General features: G+C 43.2%; 1 protein-coding gene across 4 annotated transcripts in view; it reads left to right on the forward strand.

Annotated features, from left to right (window-relative positions):
• The window catches only part of IQSEC1 (IQ motif and Sec7 domain ArfGEF 1), a 695,018-nt gene that overhangs the window by 281,889 nt on the left and 399,827 nt on the right, over positions 1 to 13,302 (forward strand). The window contains exon 1 of one of the 4 annotated variants that reach the window (XM_069206625.1): positions 470 to 923. The exons of the other annotated variants lie outside the window; for them this stretch is intronic. Coding sequence (XP_069062726.1) covers positions 856 to 923 — 68 coding nt within the window. The 5' untranslated portion in view covers positions 470 to 855. Of the gene's footprint in view, positions 1 to 469; positions 924 to 13,302 lie in introns of those variants that run through there. 4 annotated transcript variants of the gene reach the window in all.

The following is a 13,302-nucleotide window of genomic DNA, read 5'->3' on the forward strand; positions in this document are numbered from 1 at the left end:
CCATTCAATAATACTAAATATTGTCCCATCACCCTCTCATCAAACCTCGCCTATTAGTTGGGAACATAAATCAGGCGAGGGCCAATAACAAGTGTTATAGACCAGCTCTGCATCCAGGGTCAATAACAAGTGCTTCTTGCTAACTCGGTGCTCATCAATGCTAGGTTGTCATTGGACTTGTGTGCTGCAGATTCACCTCAGATGTCAGAGTGTCCTCGCATCGAGCCCTCGGCACTCCAAACTTCACAACGAACGCCCTGGCTGGAAGTGCCTCGTTGATGTACGGCTTATTTAAACACCAGGCCCTTCTTCAATCGCTCAGCTTTGGAAAATGACTCATCTGGCTCCGAAAAGTTTACTACAAGGGACAAGCAAGAAATTGTGCAGACAGTTCCGAGTTTATGCCGACGCGGCCAGATGAAATTGGGCGTCTTTCGCCAGCACTTGAACTTCTCGTAAATGATAGTCGAAGGCCATGGTGCTGGCAGGCGGGGGATAAACTGAGCCGGTCTGTCTAAAGTTCCTAATTTTGTAGCTTTTCGGAACTTGCATTCTGCAAACATGGCATCATCCCGCACGAGGCGCAATGCAATCACGCTGGCCTGCGAGGCGAGTTAGTCCCCGCGGAGGGAGGAAGACGTCCAGTAACTTGAGACCTCTCAGCAGAAAGCTGGCGTCCCTCCCTGAGCTCCAGGGCGACGTTTGGAAGCAGAGGCTGTCGGTCGGGCCGCTCTCTGGGCTGAAAGTCCGCGCCTTGGCGTGGGGCGCGCTCGCAGCGCTGCGCAGGCGGGAGCTTCGACTTCCTTCGCCTGACAGGAGGGCCGCTTCCCCTCCCCGACACTGGCCCCCGGGGTCATGATGGGCGATGGGGGCGCATTGTGGAACTTAATGTGGAAATACTGCATTTCTGTCCGGACCATAAGGTACTTTTTATTTGTTTATTCTGGAGTTTTGTAAAGTGCAGCGTTGCGAATGAACCCCCTCTAGGCACGCGTCTTCCAGTCCCTATGCGATCATACTTGGAAGGCTGATCTGGAAACACTGACCAGTATCACGCCCGGCATCCATCCGGATGCTTTTCCAACTTGGGAAGCCTATAATATTGCCTCACGTTTTAGCCTTAATACGTACAAAGCTGTGCACTGACACACAGAACCCAAACGTGTAATATATGTCAGGAACAGGTTCTCTTTGGCTTTGTCTGGTACTAGTAGAATCGTGCTTCGCTCATTTAAAGTTGGAGCAGATACTAATTTATTTTGAAAGTTTGCTGTAGTGAGATATTGTGTAGTGAATATGTTACCTACTTTTGAAATAAAAATATTGCCTTCCTCTGTACATCAACTTGTGTAATTTTCTGGAAACCGCCCTGATTCCTTTCCTCTAGCCACACCGTGAAGCACTTTGGTGTAGACTAAATAGCAGGGTAACGTGCAGTGTGCCAAATCTCACCGCATATCATTGCATATCGTGAACTTGATGCTTGGATATCAGTGTATCTTATGTAGAGTAGTACAGGTTACAACAAGGAGCTAGCAGAGGCAGGACAGTAGGGGTTGTCATCAGTCATTTGCAGGTTTCCTAGCAAAGGGCAGCTGGGTCTACTGTGCAGATTAGCAACTCTGGAATCATAAGGCATTAGCTCTAATTTTGGTTTTCCTACTTCTTCAAATGTGTGATCCTGGGCAATTAAATTTTTGTCACCATGCTTTAGTTCTACTTTTTGGCGCACTTTGCAATAGTCTGGAGACCAGGGAAACAATAGCAATGGAAGATGTTATATGTTGTCTTTTATGATAGCTGTGTTCGTATGTTGGTACACAAGGACCAAGGAAACAGAGGGTAAGATATTAGTTTAGTTAAAATGTCAATGTTTACTTCAGCCCTCTACTTCACAAAGTAACCATCCCTCAAGTTCACTCTCTAACTATGAAAGCACTGTGGGTAGATGTGCTCTGAGGTAGAGGAACCAAAACACTGGCCACTGGCTGGAGGGGTAAAGTGGTAAGGGAGGGACATAATCATTATTTGTGAAACTTTAGTCTCTAGGGCATGCACATGTCCCTCCCGCACTGACCCCCCTGACTTTTCATTCATATTCAGGCTGCGTTCTCTCTCTCCCTGTCTCCCTCTGCACTCAGATATTTTTCTTAGAGGCCTATACCTGATTCTGCTTTCCTCTTTCCTGCCCACTCTTTTCTTCTCACTCGTAGTTGCATCTTTCCGTTCATGACGACCCTTTCCACTAGCATTGCCACATTCCCCTGATCTTAAAATGCGTTGCGGCAGGTCATCGACCACAGGCACTGAGTAGGATCAACGCATGATTTCCATTCTGTCTTTGTATTGCACAAACTATGTCCCATTCCTTTACTCTTTGCAGCCCTCTAGTCCCCTCCGAAGACCACCTCACATCTCCTGTTAATTTCAGCCCAACACCAATGCTGGCCCTCACCCAGCATGTACGGTTCAACCCCAGGTCTGAATCATACATTACGCTTCACTTCCTCGTAAACTAAACCACTCTCTCCTGCCTATGGAGGCAATCCAGCAACACAGCATTACGCTGTTAACACCACGCTTACCACCGTCCCATGCACATCTGCTGCATTGCTGTTATCTTATGCACCTACCACGTGCACGGTCGTTTGCATGTAGCCATAGCAAGGATGTGCCTAAAAACCAGCCCAACAATGAACTATAAATCACACATTCAACTAACAGACCGCTAACACTTTGGCACATTCAACACCAAGGCTCACTTACCAAGACCCCAACTTTCCTGTTTCCATTCAGTGTAATTCAGGGTGGATTGCTTAAACACACACGTTACAGCTAGCATGCAGTGACTTAAAAGTACTGCAGTGACAAATGCGCTCTAGTCACTTACTAATAACAAAACGTAATATTAGTGGAAGATGTTCATATGCTTCCATTCTGCCCTGCATTCTCTTTTTTAGCTAAAAAGCAAAAGGCCAGAGGTACTAACATTTCATACACAAAATGTCGCAACCTCTCTGTGAATGAAATCAGATTTTGTAAACTGACCTCTGTATTAACAGATCGGGTCGCAAAATAAAGATTAGGAGTGGGTTTCAATTTGACCAGAATTATTGATACGCATGGGTTAGGTCACAAATTGTGATGGACTCAGGTTGGAGGACATCGCAGACCACTGTGTCTGTGATTGCCCTTTAATAAAGCAAACTTCTTTTTTTAATGCAGCCATGTTTATAAAGGAACAGAGCTGCGTTTAGAAAAAAAGTGTACTTTTTAAAACGTTTGTTCAAGCATTGGGAGTGAGCCCCTGGACCAGTGCCTACTGCTAAACAAACTTTTTCCAACATTCACAAAGGGGGGTGCTTTATGACTGGGTTATCTTTTGAGCAGTCTGTAGCTTTTTAAAGGTGTGCAACTGGGAATGTGGTTGCAGACCCCTGATACATTGCATACAATATCACAATTTGGAAGAGATGCACTATACAAGATTCTTCCAAATTGTTATTCAGTATCACTTTCTACACCCATTTTACGATTCGGTAACCCTTTACTGAGTCTCCAAACGCATTCACTGTTCACCAAAAAGCCATTTTTTCAAATCTCAAAAAATCTCAACCAAAAAAAATCTCAAAGGATCTGCCACCACAAAAGCGCCTATTACACGAGCCCATAATTCACAAGTGTTCCCTTTTATGACAGCAACGACTAGCTCATCCCTCATCATCGCTGCAGGTAAATTTCATGTTAAACATCCCACGCATTGTTTTGGCACATTGGGGCATGCAGCACACGGTAGGACATCCCTGCAGGGCCAGGGGAACCCCCCACCCCCAATTAATAATATTACTACTATGCTGCATTATGCCACATAATGTACCTTTTCTTGCTGAATATTTTTGTCAACCCCACCCCCACATTTTGGCACACCACTGACGCATTATTCAAGTGGCCCTACTTACAAGGCAAGTGTGGTGATGAAATGGCTACTATTGACTGGTGCTGTAACGGCCTACTCTCCGCGTTTAAAGAGGGGTCTTGTGAAAACAGTGCAGCGATTGCAAGTGTAATGGAAACCCCATTTTAACTGGCTCGTCAAACACCTTCTGGTGTTTTCCTTTCTTTCGCTGCACACATTTGTCTACTATAAACCTCTATGTTTAACTGTAAAGGATTATTTGCTGGCAAGAGGAATCATAGTGGGTCCTTTGTAAAAATAAATGGGAGGCATGAGCACATTTTCCATGTGGAGTTGTGCGGCTGCTTAGTTTAATACAACACCTAGGACTAGCTTAAGCCAAATCTCACAGTTTTGTTTAGCTAATTCCATCCAGGACCCCTCTGAATCAGGTTGATACTGTTTTTGAATTTCCCAGCAGTCTCAGCGGCGTTGACAGGATGAAACCTGCTCTAGGTGTGATGGTAAATTGTTCTGAAAAGTAACTGGATGTTGGCCAGTTTGTACCGGAGAGTGACTAAGCCCTTCTTTTCTGAGGAGTGATTACACATTGATATTTTGCCAGGAAGATAACTGCCACTCTTCCCAATTTCAGAGTGCTAACTCTTACCAGGAGTTATTATACTGGGGACATTGGTAAAGTAATTCCTGCTGTTTTGACTGGTTGTGAAAAGCTGATGTTGGCAGGATGCTACCTACTCGGGTGAGTGATTGCAGGCAGCAGATATTAGCATAGTGATGCCTTCTCCAGGTAGCGACAGCAAATTTGGGGCCTGTAGCATGATGCTTCCTGCTTTGAGGAGTAGTGAAAATTGGGGACATCGGAAATGTGTCACTTCTCTGGGGTGTAATTAGGGTTATCACCTTACTCCTTTCTTGACCTTTTCAGGTTTAAATGATTGATTTCAGGTGTGGTACTTTAATTAGTTAAATGTAAGCAAAAAATGGCTACACCACCCAGGATACATTAGGATATCAAACAAAAGTTGAAGACTGGAAACAACGTCCATTAATGACCTGGCGGGAGGTGGTCACCTTCAGTATGATTGTAAATGAAGAGCATTGACAGGTCACCTTCTGCTCTCATGAGTCATTGGATGTTAGGGACATTTGGGGGGGGTTTCATTACTTGTTATTACTTTTGGGAGTGGTTCTAAACAGTGGATACAGACTGGGTGTATATGTTTTTAAAGTGATCCTATATGGGGGTATTTGTAGGATTTCAAGAGTTCTAAAGAGTTATTGGTGTTTGAATGATTGAACATTGAGGATGTTTACAAGATGCTACCTCTTATCAGAAAAGTGACTGTAATTGGGGATCACTGTGTGGGTACCACTCAGCGATTGCAATTTGGGGATGTGCCACTGGTTTATGTAGTGATTATAAAAAGAGTGGGTACTATGCTTGCAGTGCTCTGACATTGGCAAGGTGCTACTTATTTTAAGAAGTGTTTTTAGTATGGGGCTTTGGAAGGAGCTTATCTGCTCTGTTTTAATAATGTATTATATTTAACTGTGCTTAGCCAACCCTGCCAAGGAATTACTGCATTTTGTACACTGATGTATACAACCAGTTTATAATTCCATACAAGACTGTGGAGGTGAGTGTAAATTGGGGATATGAGGTGTATGATATCTGCCCCGAAGCCTCTGAGTAAATTTGTCACATGGCCAGAGGATTACTTGAGGTAAGAGGGACTTAAACCGGGGGAAGCTGGAAAGATGGTACTTCCTCTTACGCACATGTGCAAGTTAAGGTGGTTTGTGCTTTGCCTATTGGTATGTGGTTTAAAGAGCTACTGGAGTTTTGTGGGAGTTTCTGCAATGGATGATTGTGAGTTGGGTAGCAGTGTGATCCGTTCTGTGGAGGGGTTATATTTTAGTGGTGTTTGCAGGATGTTACATGGTCATGTTCTGGCTGAATGAATGTTGTTGGGAAAGTGTCAGGGGGTTGTCTGGTCTGAGGAGTGGATGTAAATTGTCTTCCACCACCTCAACCAAACAACAAAGCTAACGTAAGACTAAAAGCCAGGCTTGATGTAAATATACTTCCAAAAACATTTCATATACATCTCTTAAAACCTATATTTCCGAATAAACATTTGGATCCCCCTAAATGATCCGGACCCTGTGGGCATGTTAACATGTTTATACCCATTCCATGTGAGAGTCCAGTGAACAAAGCATAGCCTGGGGCAGCAGAATGAGTTCAAATCAGCACAATTACCATAATAAGTGTTTACGGAAATAGCTGCACCGTTTGACATTTTCGGAAGTCATTTGCAGCCTAGGACAGATCCCTTTTCTCCTCTAGGGGAGTTTCCAGATGTCAGCCATTATGAGAACAAGCTGTACTGTAGAGACCGAGTGTTAACCTATAACCATCAGTCCTCTCTAGCTAGCATACTGTGCATCACCAATTCAGATTCTACCTCGTCCTCTTCCTAGACACTAGTATTGCTGGAGTTAAATTAGTACAGAAAAATGTTATTCAACTGTGTATAAGCATCTAATACGTCAGAAACAAAGATATCTACTACCAGTGTCCAACGTAGGGCCAGATTTGATCCAGACTTTCAGAATAGGCACATAAAATAGATTTGCACATAATGAAATGCACTGTTGGTGGTCTAATACTTTACTATTGGCTTTGTCAGTGACTGTTTTGTTGTGTTTTACAGCTTTACAAATGTGACACCAGTTCAGGAGGGGAGGCGCACCTGGGGGTTTAACGCTGTATGATTTGTTAGCCCTTCCTCTATTTTAATGGGTCTTGATTTGCACGACCTCACATAAGTGCCTTGGAGCTTGCTGATTTTCTGCACATCGCTGGAAGATCAAATGAAGTAAACCATATTTGTAACTCTGTGTCCTACTGTTTGGTGATCGCAGCCACCTTCCCACAGGTCTTTATGGTGCAAGCAACTGCAGACCCAGTTCCAGAGAAATGTATCTCAGCAGGCAGTGCGAACAAGAAACACAACCGTCAGAGAGGGATGATCGGGAGAGAGGCTGCGTTGCATAATTGATTGGACATTCTTTTTCAGCTAAACAATGTCATGACTAAATATAGTTGTGAGGCACGTGTGGTTAGACTAAAATATAAAGCAGCTCATTTAAGCTGATTTAATTGCACCCTCCGAGCGCTTTGCTGCAGCTCGGCTGCATAATGCAGGCAAACATTTAATTAGCAATCATTTCATTTAGAACTTTGTTTTGCTCTTTTTCTTCCCCGGAAGTCGTTCTCGAAATAAGCATCTTGCGCAGCCTTTGCCAGCCTCACGAACAGTTAATGCCTTTTTTGTCCCCGTGCCACGGTCTGTGGGCCTGACTCACTGGGATGGTGTTAGCGGTTAGGCCAGCAGACGGCGGCCATCTTAGTCAGCACATGCGGAACCCGCAGAGACCAAAGACTGATGAGCTGTGTGGCAGCAGCACATGGGATTCATGCGTTGTATCTCGAAGATCCATTTCCAAGGGATGGAGCGATGTAGTCATGTTGTCTAATTTTGCCTAGCGGCATCTGGAAAAAGTTTTAAAAAGGACCACGTTACTTGAATACATCATTTGTCCCATATCTGTTTTTCCGACTAACTTTCGGTCCTGACTCATTGCCTCACTTTTGTAGTTAACATTTACTACAGAGCTTTATCAAATACCCAAATGCTTGTGAATTTGCACCAGCATACGAAGAGCACTGTTGCACACACCTCTAGATATTACCAAACACAAGCATGGTACTTCATTGTCCAGAAACCTGAGAATTCCTGGGCCAGATTTGTTGCCCACATAGGCCCCTATTTACTGAAATCATATAAGTACGGGCCGATATTAACATCTCAGTCTGAACATACGTTCAAATGTTCCTATTCACCAACATTCCCAGTAGTGCATATTGAAGGTAGTGCCAGGTGCAGGTTTCAAGGAGTACTGCTGGATCGTCGTGACAATTCCTGCGGGTTCCTGTTCCTGCAGTGCGGATTTCTATATAACACAAAATTCCACACATGGCTAGTGGAACCTCCTCTGCAAACACACTTTTTTCTCCGAGGGTGAATAATACACCTTTCCCAGTAGAGGAAGTCCTTCCTTCATGCTGCCAGAAAATCTCCGATGATCCTGTCCCCTTCCCATCCTGGAATGGAAATTGCTCCATCATTTTCTTGGTGGAGAGGGGTTCACAACGAAGTTTGGGACTGCACAAACATACACAGTTGTGGACATTCCCAACCTTTCAAGCCAAACCACGCACTGGAAGATCCACTTTCTACGCCTTTAGTGGGATTTCCTACTGCAGATTTTCTGCACTTGTGGCAGAGAAATCTGCAGTAGAACATGAATTTACTGCCAAAAAGAGCAAGCATGAGCAAAGTATTTTTGGCCGTAAGCTTACACTTACAGTAAAACTACCTTTGTGAATGGTGTGTCTAGAAATATTTACATCTGCTGGGGACATTGAACCCATTCCCATCCCTACACAGTGCTCGCCTCCTTTCAAGTTATTTTCTTATTTCATCTATTCCATGCTTCTCTTCGAGGGATTAGGGGTGTCATTTAGGGAGTTACAATTGTAACGCCTTATTCCCTATAGCAGATCACATGCCGTCCTGTACAAACACAGAGGCTCTCAGGTTACAGACAAGCTACCTTGCAAGTCTGTAGTTTATATGAGAGATGAGCAATTTCCACCAACATAGAGGTAACTAGTAAATAGTGGATGACACATTGTCTGCTACATTAAAAGATGACAAATGCGACATTCAGGACTCATCATATGTTGCTATTACAAACCGCATGCACCATGATGTTACCACTGGCCCCCTGGCATGCTCACAGTACTTTGGACATAGTGACACTACTGCTGTCAGAACAGTGCTATCATGCAATTGCCAGTGAGTGGGAAGTGGGGAGGAGGTGTGCAAGGCAAAGAAAATGAAGGTTGACAGGAAACACAATGGGAAGTGGGCTTGGGGAACTTCAATGCCTTGCATGCAGCAGAAAGAAGGGTGGTTTCATGTTTGGTTCTTCCACGCCTTTCTTTCCAGCATGTAAACACAACTGTCTTTCCACCAGTTGTAATGTATATATGGAATGTGTGTGCAGCCTCGTGCCACACACGTATGCTGGTTAGATCATGGAATGGTGCTGACGGCAATTACTGTTAGTCTCCCTCCCGGTCGCTTGTAAGAATAAACTCTCTTACTTACCTGCAGCGTGCAATTCGAGTTTCTTCACTGGCGAAGAGGGACTTCACAACCTGGGGAAGAGGCAGCCAAATTAATTGTGGCTGTAACGGTGTTCAAGGAGAAGCAACATGTTGTGAGGCTACAGTCGTACTGTTTGCGCTGTCAACGGTGATGACGATCCTTGCGGTTGTCAGCGATTCTTCAGGTTGGCTTTGTCCATGTGGGCGTAGTTCCACAGATATCCAGGATATGGTTTTGGTGATTGTGGCTGCCGTTGGGTGTATTTGCGCATCTCAAGTGTGTCCCGAGGGATCTGCATACCTTGTTACTTGGCAACCGTGTGTCTTGAGCATAGTTGATGTCAGCGCGTCTCAAGTGATTCACACGTTTTGTTGCTTAGCAACTGAACTCTTATCAACGCACAGGCAACTAAGGAACTTTCCTGTGCGTCCTGCTCTAAAACCTGATGTTTGGTGCTACCTTCAATTTTTCTTTTTGCTGCAATTCTCAGTGACAGGCACACCCATGTGTTTATGTGCCTGCTTTAAAAATACATTTATATCTTTATCTAAAACACAAGGAAAAAAGAAGGAATAACAATAGTAACTATTGTAGTCAATATTTTCCTTTCATTGTCATATATTGTAACACGGAAGGGTTTGCAGCTCCAGCGTTCTTCCTTAATTCTCCAGGTGAACCACTCATGGCTTGGGAGTATTGGAAAGAAGGATTTGAAGCGTATGTTTCGGCTTTGAGTGGTGATATTTTCACAGCTTCTAGAAAACTTGCCACCTTAAAACATTGTTTAGGAGCTGAAAGCAGGCGCATTTTAAAATATTTGCCTGATCCTCAGGATGAAGACCTCGAAGAAAAAGACAAATATGATCTTGCCATCGAACAATTGGATGCAAATGTCGGGTAAAAAAAGGAATGTGGTAGTGGAGCGGTTTAAATTTCTAAAGAGGTCTCAACTATCTGGCAAATCTGTGGAAAGTTATGTGGCTGGGTTGAGAGCCTTAGCCTCCTCATGTAATTTCAAAAATATTCAGGAAGAAATGCTAAGGCACCAGCTAGTTCTGAAAGCTCACAATAAGAAAATACAGGAAAAGCTATCACTCATGGAAGATTTAGCTTTACAATTGGCAATAGACATAATGAAAAGAGCAGAAATAACGGATGAATGTTTAAAAGAGTTGTCAACTCCGACAGGAACAGTGAATTCTTTTCATCTTGATGGTGTTAAGTATAAATAAATGGAGCAATCATGTTCATCTACAAAGATGGATGAAAAAAGTGATTTAGCGTGTTTTAAGTGTGGCTTAAAGGGACATTTAGCGTATGACTCACGTTGTCCTGCAATTGGACAAATCTGTAGTAGGTGTAAGGCTAAGGGACACTTTGCACGAGTATGCAAGGGAAGACAATTTGGAGAAAGGAAAGCCAGTGGGGTGGTAAATTCTGTGGAATGTGACAAGATCGAAGAAGTTGGTCAGGAATATATTTTGCAAGTTGTGGACATTGGAAGTGTAAAGATTAATGGCCCTTATAGTGTCATTAGTATTGATGGTGTGGATGTAAGAGTGATGGCTGATTCGGGTGGACGATACACTTTGATTGGGAAAGAGTACATGTCAAGGTTTCTTGAACACAAAATCAAACCTCCTGATGTGCGTTTGGTAGCTTATGGTAATAAACCTATTGATTTGGTGGGATTCAGGGAGACCAAGCTGGAGTTCTAGGGTGTGAGCGTGAAATCCATGGTGTATTTTGTTTAGGATGGTGCTAGTCAGTTAGGTTGACCACAACAAAAAGATCTTGGAATACAATTGGATCCTAATCATCCTGAACAAGTTCTAGGGGCATACAAGGAAGTGAATATTGTGCAGAAACCCACTTTTGTGGAAGAATATCCACAGGTATTTAGGAAGGGGTTGGGAAGACTTAAAGGATTCATGCATAAGATTATACTGAAACAAAATGCTATTCCCAAGGCTCACAAGCCTCGCCCGCTCCTATTGTTATGAGAGAACTGTTGCATCAAGAATTAGCTAAGTTGTGTGATCAAGATGCTATTGAAGAAATTGAAGCATCCGAATGGCTAGCTCGGGTGGTGAATGCGCAGAAGAGTAGTGGAGAGTTTCGTTTGTGTGTGGACCTCAGAGATCACAATACAGCCATCTAGGTTGATAAGCATCCTTTGTCAAATATTGACGAAATGCTGACTACATTAAAAGGGACTAAAGTGTTTTCCACACTGGATTTATCATCTGCTTACCATCAGATAGTACTACATCCTGATTCTCGAGCACTAACATCTTTTATTACTCCGAAGGTGCTTTTAGATTTAAGCGTATGCCTTTTGGTTTAGCGTCCGCGACAGCTGTTTTCCAGAGGGCTATGCATCACTTGTTTAAAGAAGTTCCATCCGTAACATATTTTCAGAATGATATTTTGATGCTCGAGAAAGACCAGAGTGAGCATGATCATACTATGAGGACAGTTCTTGACATTTTGAGGGATAGCGGACTAACCATCAAACAAGAGAAGTGCAATATTGGTGTGCCTGGAGTGGAATACTTAGGTCATTAGATAGACCAGAAGGGTATTTCTCCAAAACTGAAATTGGTGTCAGCTATTGAAAATGCACCCTCTCCAAGTAACAAAGATCAGCTCAGATCTTTTTTGGGCTTGGCCGTGTATTACTCCAGATTCATCTGTATGTTTGCTGACAAAACAAGGTGCATGAGGAAGTTGATGTGCAAAAAAGAGCAATTTGTGTGGAGTGAGGAATTTGAGTCAGAATTTGTGGAATTGAAAACATTGATTGTTGCTGCACCTGCACTTAAACCGTTTGACACCAAGGATCAAATTATTATTAACACAGATGCTAGCTCTGTTGGGTTAGGCGCAGTATTGTTACAAGTGAGGGAGGGCAAGAAAGTAACCATTGTATATGCGTCCAGAGCACTTAAGGAGGCAGAAAAAACGACTCCACCATAGAAAGAGAAGCTCTTGCTTGTTGGTAGGGTGTTAATTATTTTAGGAAATATGTAGGGGTACGCATTTTGTGATAAGGACTGATCATCAACCCCTGATTGATGTTTTTTTACTAAATGTGCTGGTAGAGCCACTCCTAGAATAGCCCCAGGGATGATGAGAATGTTGAAGTATAGTTATATACTACAGTATATGTCTGGTAAGAAGAATGTATTAGCTGATTGTTTATCGAGGTTGCCTTCAAAGGATTATGTAGAAGAGGATGGAGAAACCAGAGGAAATGGTTGCGGCTGTTGATGTGGATATAGGTTGTGTTACTGATGGTAGAATTCCTCAAGATGAGTGGGTAATGGTCATGTAGGAAGATTTGGTTTTGCAGGAAGTTAGGAAAGATATGCAAGAAGGGTGGCCAACACGAGGAGATTCTTCAATGTAGCACATCCGCCAAGTGAGTGTTGAATTATCTATGGGAGGTGGCATAGTGATGAGAGGGGAACAATTTGTGGTTCCTGTTATGCTGCATGGACATGTGTTAAAAGTTGCCCGTGAAGGCCATTTGGGCATGAGTGCAACTAAGAAGTGCATGAGCTAGAAATACTGGTGGTCTGGCGTAGAAAGGGATGTGGAACATCACATCAGAGAATGTGTTTTGTGTGCCTGGAGTGACAAGTCTCAAAAGATGGGGAAAAAGCCTCCTATTGATTCAAACAAATCTGACGGACCTTGAAAGAAGGTAGCTATTGATGTTATAGGACCATTGTATGCTTTAGGCAAGATACCTAAAGTATGCACTAGTGGTGGTCAATTCTTTTTCAAGATGGCCAGTGGTAAAGTTTGTGGAAAGTGTCATAGCTGACGTAGCAGTGGAGTTTTAATTGATTTATTTGAATCTGTAGGAGTACTGGAAGCTATTGTGTCTGATATTGGGGTAAACTTTATATCAAATGTCATGAATGACGTTTTGAAAAAGTATGATATTGAATACATAACAACATCAGTTTACTATCCTCAAAGCAATGGTCTTGTTGAGAGGTGGAACAGAACTTTGAAGGATAGTCTACAGTTGGCTATGAGCAGTGGGGTTGGTTGGCGTAAGGCGGTAAAGGATCTTATTTGGTCATGCAGCACAATACCACATTGCGTAACAGGGTTATCTCTGTTTGA

The sequence above is a fragment of the Pleurodeles waltl genome, chromosome 9 (assembly GCF_031143425.1).
Source record: "Pleurodeles waltl isolate 20211129_DDA chromosome 9, aPleWal1.hap1.20221129, whole genome shotgun sequence".
NCBI classification, from domain to species: domain Eukaryota; kingdom Metazoa; phylum Chordata; class Amphibia; order Caudata; family Salamandridae; genus Pleurodeles; species Pleurodeles waltl.